General features: G+C 42.0%; 1 protein-coding gene across 2 annotated transcripts; it reads left to right on the forward strand.

Annotated features, from left to right (window-relative positions):
* The first annotated feature begins 1313 nt into the window (after positions 1 to 1313).
* Positions 1314 to 12794, forward strand: ppp2r2ab (protein phosphatase 2, regulatory subunit B, alpha b). Of its 2 annotated transcripts, XM_034546849.1 has the most exons (11): positions 1388 to 1631; positions 3843 to 3911; positions 6073 to 6170; positions 6736 to 6901; positions 7451 to 7563; positions 8446 to 8493; positions 8591 to 8768; positions 9054 to 9218; positions 10085 to 10254; positions 10696 to 10787; positions 11129 to 12794. In XM_034546849.1, the coding sequence occupies exons 7-11, from the start codon at positions 8609 to 8611 to the stop codon at positions 11406 to 11408; spliced, it is 867 nt and encodes a 288-aa protein (XP_034402740.1). In that variant the 5' UTR covers positions 1388 to 1631; positions 3843 to 3911; positions 6073 to 6170; positions 6736 to 6901; positions 7451 to 7563; positions 8446 to 8493; positions 8591 to 8608; the 3' UTR covers positions 11409 to 12794. The 2 variants fall into 2 exon arrangements, with proteins under 2 accessions (XP_034402739.1, XP_034402740.1); XM_034546848.1 differs by lacking the exon at positions 8446 to 8493 and having other exon boundaries at positions 1314 to 1631.
* The last annotated feature ends 210 nt before the right edge of the window (positions 12795 to 13004 follow it).

A 13004-nucleotide genomic window follows, 5' to 3' on the forward strand; every position in this document is an offset into this window, starting at 1 on the left:
ATAACAACTCAAACCTTCTTACGTTTTTTTGTTTTGTGAATTGATTAAGGAGTGATGATACAGCGCATGCTTTGAATTCCTTAGAACCTTCCTTGAACACCTAACTTTTCAACAAGATGACATTTTTGGACATTTAGTGACAATGCCAACAGAGGGGCAAAACGTTCACTTATCTTGGAATGAAATAAAACTATCATGATATCTCCTTAATGGATTTTGCAACACATTTCATATAGACATGCATGGTTGCCAGATGATAAACCCTAATGACTGTGATCTTGACTTTTCCTCGTGCCAACATGAGGTTGAAATGTGTGGGTTTTTGAGTGAACACACATTCACATCCTGCCCAGGATTAATTGTTATTGGGATCCCTTCATTTTTAAAAACACTTTGGTTTATGACAAAATACCTGCAAGGACTAATTCCTTTCCTCAGATGTGCTTTAGTGCTGTGTGGCTAATGTTAGCATGCTAAGATGGTGACCATGGTAAACAATGTGCCCGCTAAACATCAGTATGTTAGCATGCTAACACGCTAATGGATTTGCAATAGTCATGCATAGAAGTACATATTCAGAATGAACATAGGCATGTATAGCCTTGCAATGTGTATATTTTCTTCTCTTTTATTAGCTTTAGGTCTATTATCTTGCGCCACTGACATCTGTTGTTGCAGAAATGATAAGCTGAATCTCCCTTTTGGAGAAAATAATTTCATGTTTCATGTATGTATGTATATTGACACAAGTTATTTCTCTAAAAAGCATGCAAATGCAGTTTTACACCAATGGTAACACTGCATTTGTTAAATATATAGAAAAAAGTTGGGCAAACATATATAAAGGTCTACACAGTATATACTACAGTGTAATAAATATGTATACTTATTTACTGTACAGACAGAGGTGATTTATGTGCATACATTAGTAGAGAGCATATGTGCCGTATATACAGTCTGCTTAGACATTTTATAGTCATTTAGTTTGAGAAAGAATTTGTACGAATAAATATGACCACAACTTCGGATAGCGTCCCTGAATTGGAGAAGCTTGGTTGATAAGTTGTAACGTCAGTCACATTAAAATAGATACTTCAAGATGCCTTGAGGTCCTTTCACTGTGACCAACTATTCAACGAGAACATGAAAAGCACAGAATACATACGTACTGGATTGTATTCTGTGCTCTCTGTAGGACAGTCTGATATTCTCTCCATCCCTTCGAGCTAAGTGTTTCTTTATCTACGTTCACGCGCGTGCCTGTGCGCGCGCATTATAAAAACCCTTTGGTTCACGTGCGGAAAAAGAGGGGTGGGGTGGGAAGAAGTGACTTGTGGGATGCGGCAGAGAGAGAGAGAGAGAGAGAGAGAGAGAGAGAGAGAGAGAGAGAGAGAGAGAGAGAGAGAGAGAGAGAGAGAGAGAGAGAGAGAGAGAGAGAGAGAGAAGCGGGAAAGAGAAGGAAGAGAGCAATAAAACAAGTCGTTTACGGTTAATTGAGCGCCTGACATTCAGGTTTGCGCAGACAAACGGCGGAAGGGAAAAAGTTCAAACCCCACTAACCAGCGCGTGGGAGTGGGAAGCAGGATCGTGACTGACTGAGACAAGCTCCACTGTCTGTCTCGTCATGGCAGGTAACTAAATTTAACCAGAACACACACAAACCGGCGAGCTGGCCGGTGTGTGTGTGTGTGTGTGTGTGTGTGTTTTATATTTCTTTCCCCGACGCGGATCCGTTCCAACGAGCGCTCTGCCTCAACGTTTGCACGGTTCCGCTAACCCAGCCTACTGTCAGTTCAGCTAACGCCTGCTAGCTTACTCAACTTAGCAGCTAGCTGGCTAGCTAGTGCTAATGTTAGCCATTCAGGAAACTCGAGTGTCATCGCCCATCTGGCCTGTATCTGCCGGCTACAACAAGCTAGCTAGCCGGCTGCTGCTAGCAAACGGTGGCTGTTTATCATTATCGCCGGCCCGGGACCAGTCTCCCGAGCTAGCTAACGCTGCAAACCGTATTAGCCAAACATTGCTAGCCGCGACACCAGCCCTAAATCGCAAAGACTGCTTCTCAGACTTGTGCAAGACATTTACTGACTACCATTAGCGCTAATTCACCTGATCTGCTGTTGATGTACAAGCAAAATGAGCTCGTCGGTTGTCGCCCCAGTACACTCATTTCTCAGACATACCATGACTGGATTGACAAGCCAGGTTAGCTAACGTTAGCTCAAACTTTGACATTGCCCACATGCAGGCTAGTCCTCCGGGCCTGCTGCAGACTGAGAAAGCTGTTAAATGTTCTGTGCAATTTCTAACTGAAAGGGGCTGATGAGTCAAGTCGGACAGTATTGCATGAATATGCATACGTGGGAATGTTCTCCCCTCACTTTAAGATTAAAATAGTCAAAGGATTTTGGTTGCTTCGCGTAATATTAGCATTTTCCATTTCATTCATCAGCTGATAGTCGTGCAGTGAATATAGAGTTATTAAAAATGATAGGCGGCTTAAATCCAATGTATCCGATTGAGATTGTTGGCTATTTGTTTATTTGGCAGATGACCACTGACATGTTTAGTCCATACATGTGGTCCAACTGGGCGGGGAAGTGACAGTGGTCTTAGGGCTGAGGCACTCCACATCATCCTTTTGATGAAACTGACTGACTAAGATGATTTAAACATTAAAACAACTGTTTACTATGAATATTTTCTTCTGCAAGGAATGCAGGTAAATCTATGAGAGTGCTACATTTATGTCCTGGCCAGCACCAACCCTGTCCTGGCTGCTTTAAATCATGATTCATCTCAGAATACTGTGTATGATGAAGCCATGGTGACTCATAAATGTCCTTGGTCATTCTGCAGAGCTTTTCCACTATGTATTATTGACAAATCGGACCACTTTACATTGTGTAATAACAAATGATCACATGTGAAAGAAGGAAAAATATGTGGAATTTAACTTGCTATGTTGTGCAATGAGCTGTGCTGAGAGAATAACCTGTTGAGGCAAATGATGGAGCTCATCAAACAAGCTAGCATGTTTATTCTTGTTGATATATTTTTAACTTACGAGTCTGGCGAAAGAGCATCTCCTGCCGTTACAGTTTCCCAGGCTTAAAATGAAAGCTGTTTCATGACTGCGTTCACCTTTTATTACTATGATCTGGAGCTAAGTACATGATTTGCAATCAACTTTTCTCTCAAAGTGATAAAGCCACTGTGCCAAGGCTCATATTTTAATTTTATTTAGTAGATTCATTCTTATTAGATGTTAAAGATCTTTGACATCCAAGTTGCATGTTTCTTAATAATATAAAATGGATTTTGCCTCTCCTGCCGTTACAGTTTTCCCAGGCCCAATTCATAGCTGTCCTTGCAGGTATCAGGTGTGGAACACTTGAGGAATACCTATATCTTGAGTTTAGTTTGCGTGAGATTGAAGGGTCATATTTGATATCAATATAATTTGTCTTTTTAAGCAAGACTGAGAAGCTGTGAGAGGATATGTGCACATATGTGACTGCATGTAGTTTGCAACAGGTCTACCATCTCACCGTCCTTCCAACATAGTTTCAATTATCCCACTCTGCCTAAGAGTGCCAATGTTCTGAATCAAAAACTTATAAATGAGCAACTATTTATGCGAGTATCAACAAGGAAATGTCCAAGCACACTGAGTACACTGATTTGACTTTCCACATTGTGTAGTTAATTACTGCTGTGGCACTCTATCCTCACGTTGCACGGCAGTAAGATTCTTGCGATTACGCAATATCACGTGAGAATCGCAGGATCACACGGATCTGTATTTGAATGTTTATTAACTTTTTTTTTCATCTCTGTAGGACCTGGAGGTGACATGCAGTGGTGCTTCTCTCAGGTGAAAGGAGCCATCGATGATGACGTAGCTGAAGGTATGAGCTCTGCCGAGGATTAGTATTTGTAAAGCACGGACAGTAGGCAGGTTGTGAAACAGCAGCTCAACGCCTTCCACATTTGTTTCAATCCCACCAGCTAGATATAGCTTAATTTTCCTGTGACCTGCCATGATGCAACGCACTTCAACTGTGCACTCCCTGCGCTAGTGCAGTGATCAGACAGGTCTAAACCCTAATAGTCAATGATCGACTGGCTCGCCATGTGTGGTCATGTAGATGACGAGAGAGTAGGTGCCAATTCTATTTAAAAGGCTCATTATGTTAAACTCCCATGTGACATAATTCACTCCCACATTCTGCTTTTACTCGTATCATACAGCAAATGTTTTTTTAATTTATTGGAGCTGTGTGTTCAGGTAGTCTTAATGCAAAACAATCTCCTCTTCACATTAACAACTTTACCAGCGGCAAATCACTTGAAGGTTTTTATTGCTACAGGAAGTGCAGCTTTAGTGCGGTTAGTGGCTGACTACCAAGTCTTCAATTCTTCAAGTCGAGATCAATTTGGAATCAAACCGCATAATATGGACATTTCTTTCTTTTTTTTCAGCAGATGGTTTAGTATTTTAAAAATTAATGATAAAAGAGAAGCAGCCACAGCGAGCTGGGTAGATGAAGAGCATCAGATGACAGGTGCCACTTTGGCGTTGCCTGCCTGATGGACTTTGATTTCAGTTGCTCATGTTGTGGCGCAGTTGTCCCAACAGTAGGGCTAGATGGCTGATGATGGACAGAGGTTCAGTGGTTCTGAATAATATAACCATGACTGAAGGCTTATCAGACACAGCACAGCAGTTAATAATCCTAATAAGACAGGATTTCTGGAGAATTGTCCTGGTGGCAATCATTTCCCACTTCTCTCTTGATTCAAGGTAAACAGTTTAATTATTATTAAACACAATGCTTCACTTTATTTTACCTCCAATGTGTGCCCACACATGTATTTGACTGGCCAGTGCTGCGAGTTTCCTGATAATGTTGCACTGACTTGCCGTTTTGCCTACCCTCCTTGATTGTAAATGGGGTGGATAAAGTGATACAAATGCCACAAACGATTGCCTCCAGAATGGAGTGCTATTGTTGGTCCTTCTGCAAAACTATGGCTGGTGGCCGCACCCCAAGAGATGCAAAATATGTTCCTTGCGTACCTTTTGGGAGGAAATGTATGTAAGAATATATACTTACTTTTGATTGTATTTTATCGTCTGTTTCATTCAGCCAGCGATTGAACTTTCCATGTAGTTGTAGGTTATAGCTTTTTTGTATTGCTGTTTCAGAAAGACTTGCTTGTTTACATACAAGAATAATAACGCAATATTGAGCAATTGTCCTTTTTTTAAATAACCAATAAGAATACTAGTATTGAAAAAAATCCTAATGATACCCATCCCTACCGACGGATGGTTATCGTTAGTGACAGAAAAATGCTACATTATCCTAGGCCTACATCTTTACTCACTGTTGTTGATTTATGCAGTGTCCACATACAAATAGGGACTTCTGTTTTATATTAATATGTAATGCTTCTTAGTAATACAGGTAGTTGCTTTGCTGTGGCTGTGAGTTCTGTATTTTACACCTAATGATAGACAATCCTCTTTAACGATGATGATGATAATAATTATAAATATGTAGTTGCTTCCCTAGGAGAAGAGCGGTTTTAAGTATGTCCTCTCGGAGCAATGCTACTAGTTCAAATATATATATATACTTTTGGCCCCGGGGTGTACAATGTTCACAAAGACTTCCTACTACAACCTTTTGCAGCATTGTCCTTCTGCTCCAGTGGGTAACAAAGGGTTACATTTGTGTGTGTGAGAGAGAGAGCAAGTTTCTGTTTATAAAGCAACATACTACTGCTGGGGTAAACGGGTATTGCTGGTGGGAAAACTAGGTTACTGATCATTTTCCGTCTGCTCTACATGCTCTGGCATCTCTGGCCTACACGCTCGTCCATCTAGTGCACTCTGGTTCTAGCACAAGTTGATCCAGAGTTAGTTGGGATTAACGTGGTGGCCCCTCATTGTCTTTAGTATTTGCCCCCCCCCCCCCCCCCCCCCCCCTGAAAACCGATTTAAAAAATATATGTACAAGTTTAAATGTCTGTCAACATGTCATGTTTGTGGGTTTTTTACAGCGGACATCATATCCACAGTCGAGTTTAACCACACAGGGGAGCTGCTAGCCACAGGAGACAAGGGTGGCCGTGTAGTCATTTTCCAGCAGGAAATAGAGGTACAGCTACAAGTTTGCCTTTTGTTGAGTTTTATTCCTACATTATACATTTTAGAAAAAGGCCAGCCCCTGAACTCAATGACTTGAAGTAAAAAGAAAACAACAGATTTATTCTTGAATAAAGACTTACAGAGTGACTTCATTCTCTGCTCAGGTAGACATTGTTCCAATACATCTTGACACAGGATGTAGTTGTTAGTTGCTATATTAGTGTTACAAATGTTAAATACAGCTACCGTAAACTAGTGATGTACTTTTTGCCCAAAAGTAGCAGTCAGTTCTTATTTAGAAGATGTCTTTTTTGTTGTCTATAATATGAGGAAGTCGTGTATGCGTTGCTCTACTGCTGTAGGCGATATGAATGGAAACACATCCGTAACAATTGACCCAGATGTGCAGTTCACCTGGATGAGGAAAAAATACTCCTTATTCTCGCTGCTTTTTAGTTATTGACATCTTTGTCATCATTTTCATCTTAAAACGGTTGTTGGTTGCTTGTTATTGTCTAACGTCTGCGCCTTTCATTTTTTTTCCTTGTCTGATATTTTCCCCGTCTCATGGGCAGAATAAGAATCAGCCTCAGTTCCGGAGCGAATACAATGTTTACAGCACTTTCCAGAGCCATGAGCCAGAGTTTGACTACCTGAAGAGTTTGGAAATAGAAGAGAAGATCAACAAGATTCGTTGGCTTCCTCAGAAGAACGCTGCTCAGTTCCTGTTGTCAACTAACGGTAAGTTAGTCACTTCTAATTGAGCACACATCCCCAGCTATTTAACGGCAATCTGTCGTGACTTTCATTTCAAATTCAAACAGGTGACATTAAAACCATTATTAACAGAGAAACTAAAAATAGTCCCTTTCACAGTCAAATGTGACCAGGAGCTGGAATAGAAATGTCAGAAAACCTAACGACGGTGTTCTCTGCAAGACTCGAATTCCCGGGAAATGTTCCTGGTAGTCTGAATATTAATGATTAATGTGTTTTGCTCTCTCAAACACAACATCCAGGCTCTCCTCCCTTTTCTTGGACCACCATCTTATGTGTGACACAGTCATCTCGTAGAGGACACAGAGCACTGCGCAAAGAGTTCTGAGCCGTTACCGTTCTGTTTGTGACAGCGGTTTATGGGCAGAGCAAACGGCTTTATACAATCTGTGGCTATTGGCCAGCTAGTTGAAGACCTGAAGTGCTTTATTTAAACCAAAAAAAAGGGAAAGTGTGCATTATTTGTCCGTGGTGCTATATTGTTATTTACACAATTATTCTTGTCTTTGACAGATAAGACAATCAAGTTGTGGAAAATCAGTGAACGAGACAAGAGACCAGAGGGTTATAATCTCAAAGAGGAGGATGGACGCTACAAAGACCCCAACACTATCACAGGACTGCGGGTCAGTCCCTGAGTCAAACACAGCGGAAAATAATCTCCACACATTTATCTGATACTTGGCCTATTAAGAGAGCAGTGCTGCCCAATTTGAAGGTTTGCTTCGAGAGGTAACGCAGACTGCGTTTCATCAATTATCAGTGTAACCACGGGGCTCGGGATCTTGGCGAACAGGTTATGTGGCTGCAGTTATTCTGGCTGATTCGCATCGGCTCTTTTTGTCGCCTGAATCTGGGTGAAACTCTGCTGGCAGTTTGCTGACCAAATAATAGATTCAAGAGAATCCTATAGGACGTTTTCCTGCCTTAACAGGAACAGGTGTGACACAAACGAACTGAGTCATCTTAACAGGACTAGCTAAATGTTAGTCAAGTACTGTCTTTATGCCGGCATTCCTGAGATCAACCGAAATAACTGACAACACCTTCTGTGGGTGTAACGATAGGTGTGTGTGTGGTGGCTTTAACTGTGGCCACCTTCCAACGTGCATCCACACAGGTAATAGCTTTGTATGATCTACAAAATGTAAATGGTTGTGCCTCTGACTTGAAAGAGAAGCAAGTCAGGCAGACGATATGGCTTCCTTCTCCGGCAATTTGTTCAACTAATGTTTAGACTCCTGTCTGTCAAACTCCGGCACCTTCTGTGTGGATAGTCGTTGATGCATTCAGCCACAATGCTCAGGTTTACACTTTGTTGTTGGCACATGCATTTAAAGAAAGACAATTCAAATTGAATAAAAAATAAACATTTCTTTATTCTGACTCCGCAGTCAGTGTGTTTTTACACCTGTAGTTTTCTTATGACCTGTGTGGATTTCTTTATTAACTTAGCAAAGCGGTTCTTTAGACTAAAGAAAATGTCTAAAATGTTTCCTTTTTTATAGAGCTAATTAAATGGAATAATTCTGGACACACCTACTCCACTTGCTCTGGTAATGAAAGCCTATAAATGGCTAGATGAGCTCAGTAAAAATGTTCTCTCGCCCGCATGACGAGTCTCAGACCATGTCCTGTTTGTTCTCGTCGCAGGTGCCAGTTTTAATACCCATGGACCTCATGGTGGAAGCCAGTCCGCGGAGGGTGTTCGCCAACGCTCACACCTACCATATCAACTCTATCTCGGTCAACAGTGACGACGAGACTTACCTGTCTGCAGACGACCTCCGCATCAACCTCTGGAACCTCGAGATCACCGACCGCAGCTTCAGTATCCTTAAATACATGCCGGCGTTTCAATTGAATTATTTTCGTAATATGAGATTGATAGATGTCGGGAGCTGTTATTACAGCCCAATATGTTATCACTCAACCATGACACTGTTTGACACAAGGGGGAAGAAATGGGTCATTTAAACGTTGCTCTATTCAGCAGACATCGTCACCTAAGGAAAATCGCTGTGATTTTTAAAAACATTTTTTATTTCCGATAACATTTTTGCGTTGTACACTAATCGCTCAACAGGTTTCTTCCCTAACCCTGTGCTCCTTTAAGACATTGTTGACATCAAACCGGCCAACATGGAGGAGCTGACGGAGGTGATCACAGCAGCAGAGTTCCATCCTCTCCAGTGCAACACCTTTGTCTACAGCAGCAGCAAAGGAACCATCCGTCTGTGTGACATGAGGGCGTCGGCGCTGTGCGACAAGCACTCAAAGTGTGAGTCCCCACTTCGGACCCTTTTTTAATCCCGGTTCCTCGACAGGTGGCTTAAGTACTGGATTCATTGCGCTAAGCCTGATTGTCAGCGAACTTCATCTCATACTATACCGTTGGAGAGGAGTTTGACATTCACAAACAATTCAAAGATGTGCACGCTGCAGGGAGCAACAATATTACATGAAATTATTACTATCCAACATGAAAAACATTCCAGTAGAAAGAGGAGCTGGTAGCAGTGAGAACATTAACCTGGACAAGTAGTTCCCAAAGTGTATTGCCTTGAGGACGGGCCACGGGTCCCACAAGATCTGATGTCATTGTTTTTTTTTTTTAATCTAAAAAGCCTAAAACATTTACAACTTTTTAAATTGTTTAACATATCAAAGCTGAAGAAAGGAAAAACAAAAATCTGTCACTGTATTAAACCTCAGTTTGATATGCAGTTATATGTAAAGACACGATAACTCAGTTGGCTGGTCCACAAAAGAAATCTTGAGCATCAAACACCGGTGAATTTCTATGCACCAATTTATGATGGAAATGTTATTTATCTCAAAGGAAAACTCTATGTAGCATTTTAAGGGATCTGTTGGCAGAAATGGAATGATATTAAGAAGTATGTTTTCTTTAGTGTATAATCACCTGAAAATAATATCAGTTTCATGTTTGTTATATTTTTAGAATGAGCCACTTTATATCTTCACATGGAGCAGGTTCCATGTTTCTACAGTAGCCCAGAACAGACAGATGCAACCTGACGGCTATATACCGCCAAATCCACTGGCTCTTTAAGGACGGCACAAAATCCTCTGTCACACATCCAGAGGCTCATGTTTGTGCCATCTTCCTTTTTTCTTGTCCAGTGTTTGAGGAGCCGGAAGATCCCAGCAATCGCTCCTTCTTCTCCGAGATCATATCCTCAATCTCTGATGTGAAGTTCAGCCACAACGGACGCTACATGATGACCAGAGACTACTTGTCCGTCAAGATCTGGGATCTGAACATGGAGAACCGGCCGGTGGAGACTTATCAGGTGAGGCTGACGAGCAGAAGCAGAGTAGCTGTGTGTCAGGTTTGTTGCTCAGGTGCAAACAGGTTATATGCCATTTATCATGAGCACTGTGCTTTGAGAGTCTTTTAATAACTGCCTTTGACCAATGTGCCTTTATAATGTTTAGACTGTGTTGTAGATATGCTGCTAATTTAAATTTTACAAAGCAAAGAGTAATGTAACCAGTAATGGCCACACCTTGTTTTCAAATAAATGTTTTATCTTACTTGGAATTACACATAGTGACCACTTAGTGGCGCCAGAAGCTCATGGTTTTGCTTTTCCTCTGGCCTTTTGGATAGACTGAAGTTAGTTCCATTGTGATGAGCTTCTGGGTGATGTGATAAGCACAAAGATGGCTAACGTTAACAGTGACGTGTGAGTCTTTTGGTCGCCCCTTACATCTGCCTCTGATCCTCACAGGTCCATGAATACCTGAGGAGCAAGCTGTGCTCGCTGTACGAGAATGACTGCATCTTTGACAAGTTTGAATGCTGCTGGAATGGCGATGACAGGTGAGGATGTGCATGGAGTTGCAGTGTCTTTTTTTGCTTTGTTGGTGCTGCCTATCTGTTTTTTTTTTTTTTTTTACTGACTGCCTGCAAAGCTCATGGTCTTAATTTCAATGTGCTTTTGGTGACTGTCTGATTTATAAATTAGTAAATTTGAAAAAGTTGAATCAAATTAATTTGAATATCAGCAGAACACCATTTACATTAACAGTGCATTTACATTAAGACTTTTTTTCTCAGATTTACTCCTAAAACACAAATCTTGTGATAACGGACATTGTTCATAATGGTTGATGTTAAAGGCTCACGTACCTTTCTTCTCCTTCCCCCTGCCCCCTCGTCAGTGTGGTCATGACTGGCTCGTACAACAACTTCTTCCGGATGTTCGACCGAGGCCAACGGCGGGATATGACCCTGGAGGCCTCCCGAGAAAACAGCAAGCCCATGCAGGTCCTGAAGCCTCGCAAAGTGTGCGCGGGTGGCAAGCGCAAGAAGGACGAAATCAGCGTGGACAGTTTGGACTTCAACAAGAAGATCCTTCACACGGCCTGGCATCCCCAGGACAACATCATCGCCGTGGCGACGACCAACAACCTCTACATATTCCAGGATAAAGTGAACTAACGACACGAGATCTGGCGCGGGTGACGTTGTGTGTACCCTCCCCCCACCACCACATCCCCCACCCCTTGCTGCCTCGTCCAGGGTGACCTGCGGTAACGCCAACAATCAGCATCCCTGTTCGTCGCTCCTGGGTGACCAGACTTTGCCACTTTGTTCTAGATGTGGACAGAGGAGGCCTCGCTCTTGCCCATCATCAGCCTGTTAGTGGCAGAGTAACACCTGCCTTGTTGTTTAAGTAATGTTGTGCCAATTCCTCCCCTGTCCCTGCTGCCCCCCCCCCTTTTTTTTGCCAGCCCACCTGCCCTTTTCTTCCCCTGGGGTAACATGGGTAAACAAGTTTAATTTCTTTCAAATTCTGAATACAGACACCTTTATTTTTATAACTTCCCCCTTCCCCCATGGTCCTGTGGTAGAAAATGAAAAAAAAACACTTAATTAGTACGTCCCCATGTCCTGTGCCATTGTGGTGTTTATTTTTCTAAGAAAAAAAATGCCTCCTTTTTGTTTTGTATACACCTTTTTATTAATTCATCTGTTGTAAATAGTATTCTTTGAGTCTCTTCACATGTCTCCCCTCGTTCATTAAACCATAAGTACTCAACAGTCACAAACGTATGCTCGCAGTTTCCATGGCTCACACAAACAAACAGGACAGCAACACCTCAGCGGTCCCCCCCCCCCCCCCCGGGAGTTTGAGAAGTACAGTGTTTTCACGGATTTTCAAAAGCCCGGCCCAGTGAGGAGATGTCCCGCTCCACTGCTGCTGTACTTCCGGGCCGGCCAAAGAGGTCCAGACTCCAGGCTCTATGTCCTGTCATCTTCATGCATTGGTTCCTCTTCCTCTTTGTTTGTGTTTGACAATAGTCAGGTATAACAGATGGCCTAATCAAAGATAATTATTATGATTGTCATATTTATATTAAGAGGAGAAAAAAAAGTTAAAATGTCACCAGATTTGGTTCCGTCCCATTTTGTGAAATGAAACTGGACCTTTACATTTTTTTTTTAGCGATCTTGAGTATTGTCTTCCCATGGTGCACCACGGCTCCGAAGCAGTACTTCACAACAGGGAAAAACTTTTTGTTGATTTGACACTGGACTCTTGCTGCACCAATTTAAGTACTTGGATGTGTTTTGAAAGTTTAAAAGAAATAACATTTGAGGCATTAAGTCACTTAAAGTGTTTTGTTCAAACTACTGCAGACGTTATTACTGCTACTGTGTGTACTGGTACAATAAGCTGCACAAGGATTTGCAGCGGTTGATGTCTCCACACGTATTTAAAAATGTGGACAGGTCAGACTATGTTGATGCCTCTAGTAATGTATAACTACGATTTTAAACTATGACAGTGAAGATAATAAAGGAACTACTTTTTGCACCCTTGTGATTGCCTGATTGTTGACGTCTCATCGCTGTTCTCAGATCAGAGCAGATTGCCCTGATCAGACACCTTCAGCTGTGAAACAGATGAGGGTCCATCAATAAGCACCTTGTGCGAGATCCACCTGGATTGGTGTGAAACCAGCTTGTGATCTGTCCCTGATCCGATTGACAGCAAAAAGGAAAACCATCCGCCCTGCAATCAGCTGACGT

The sequence above is a fragment of the Cyclopterus lumpus genome, chromosome 12 (genome assembly GCF_009769545.1).
Source record: "Cyclopterus lumpus isolate fCycLum1 chromosome 12, fCycLum1.pri, whole genome shotgun sequence".
Lineage (NCBI taxonomy): Eukaryota > Metazoa > Chordata > Actinopteri > Perciformes > Cyclopteridae > Cyclopterus > Cyclopterus lumpus.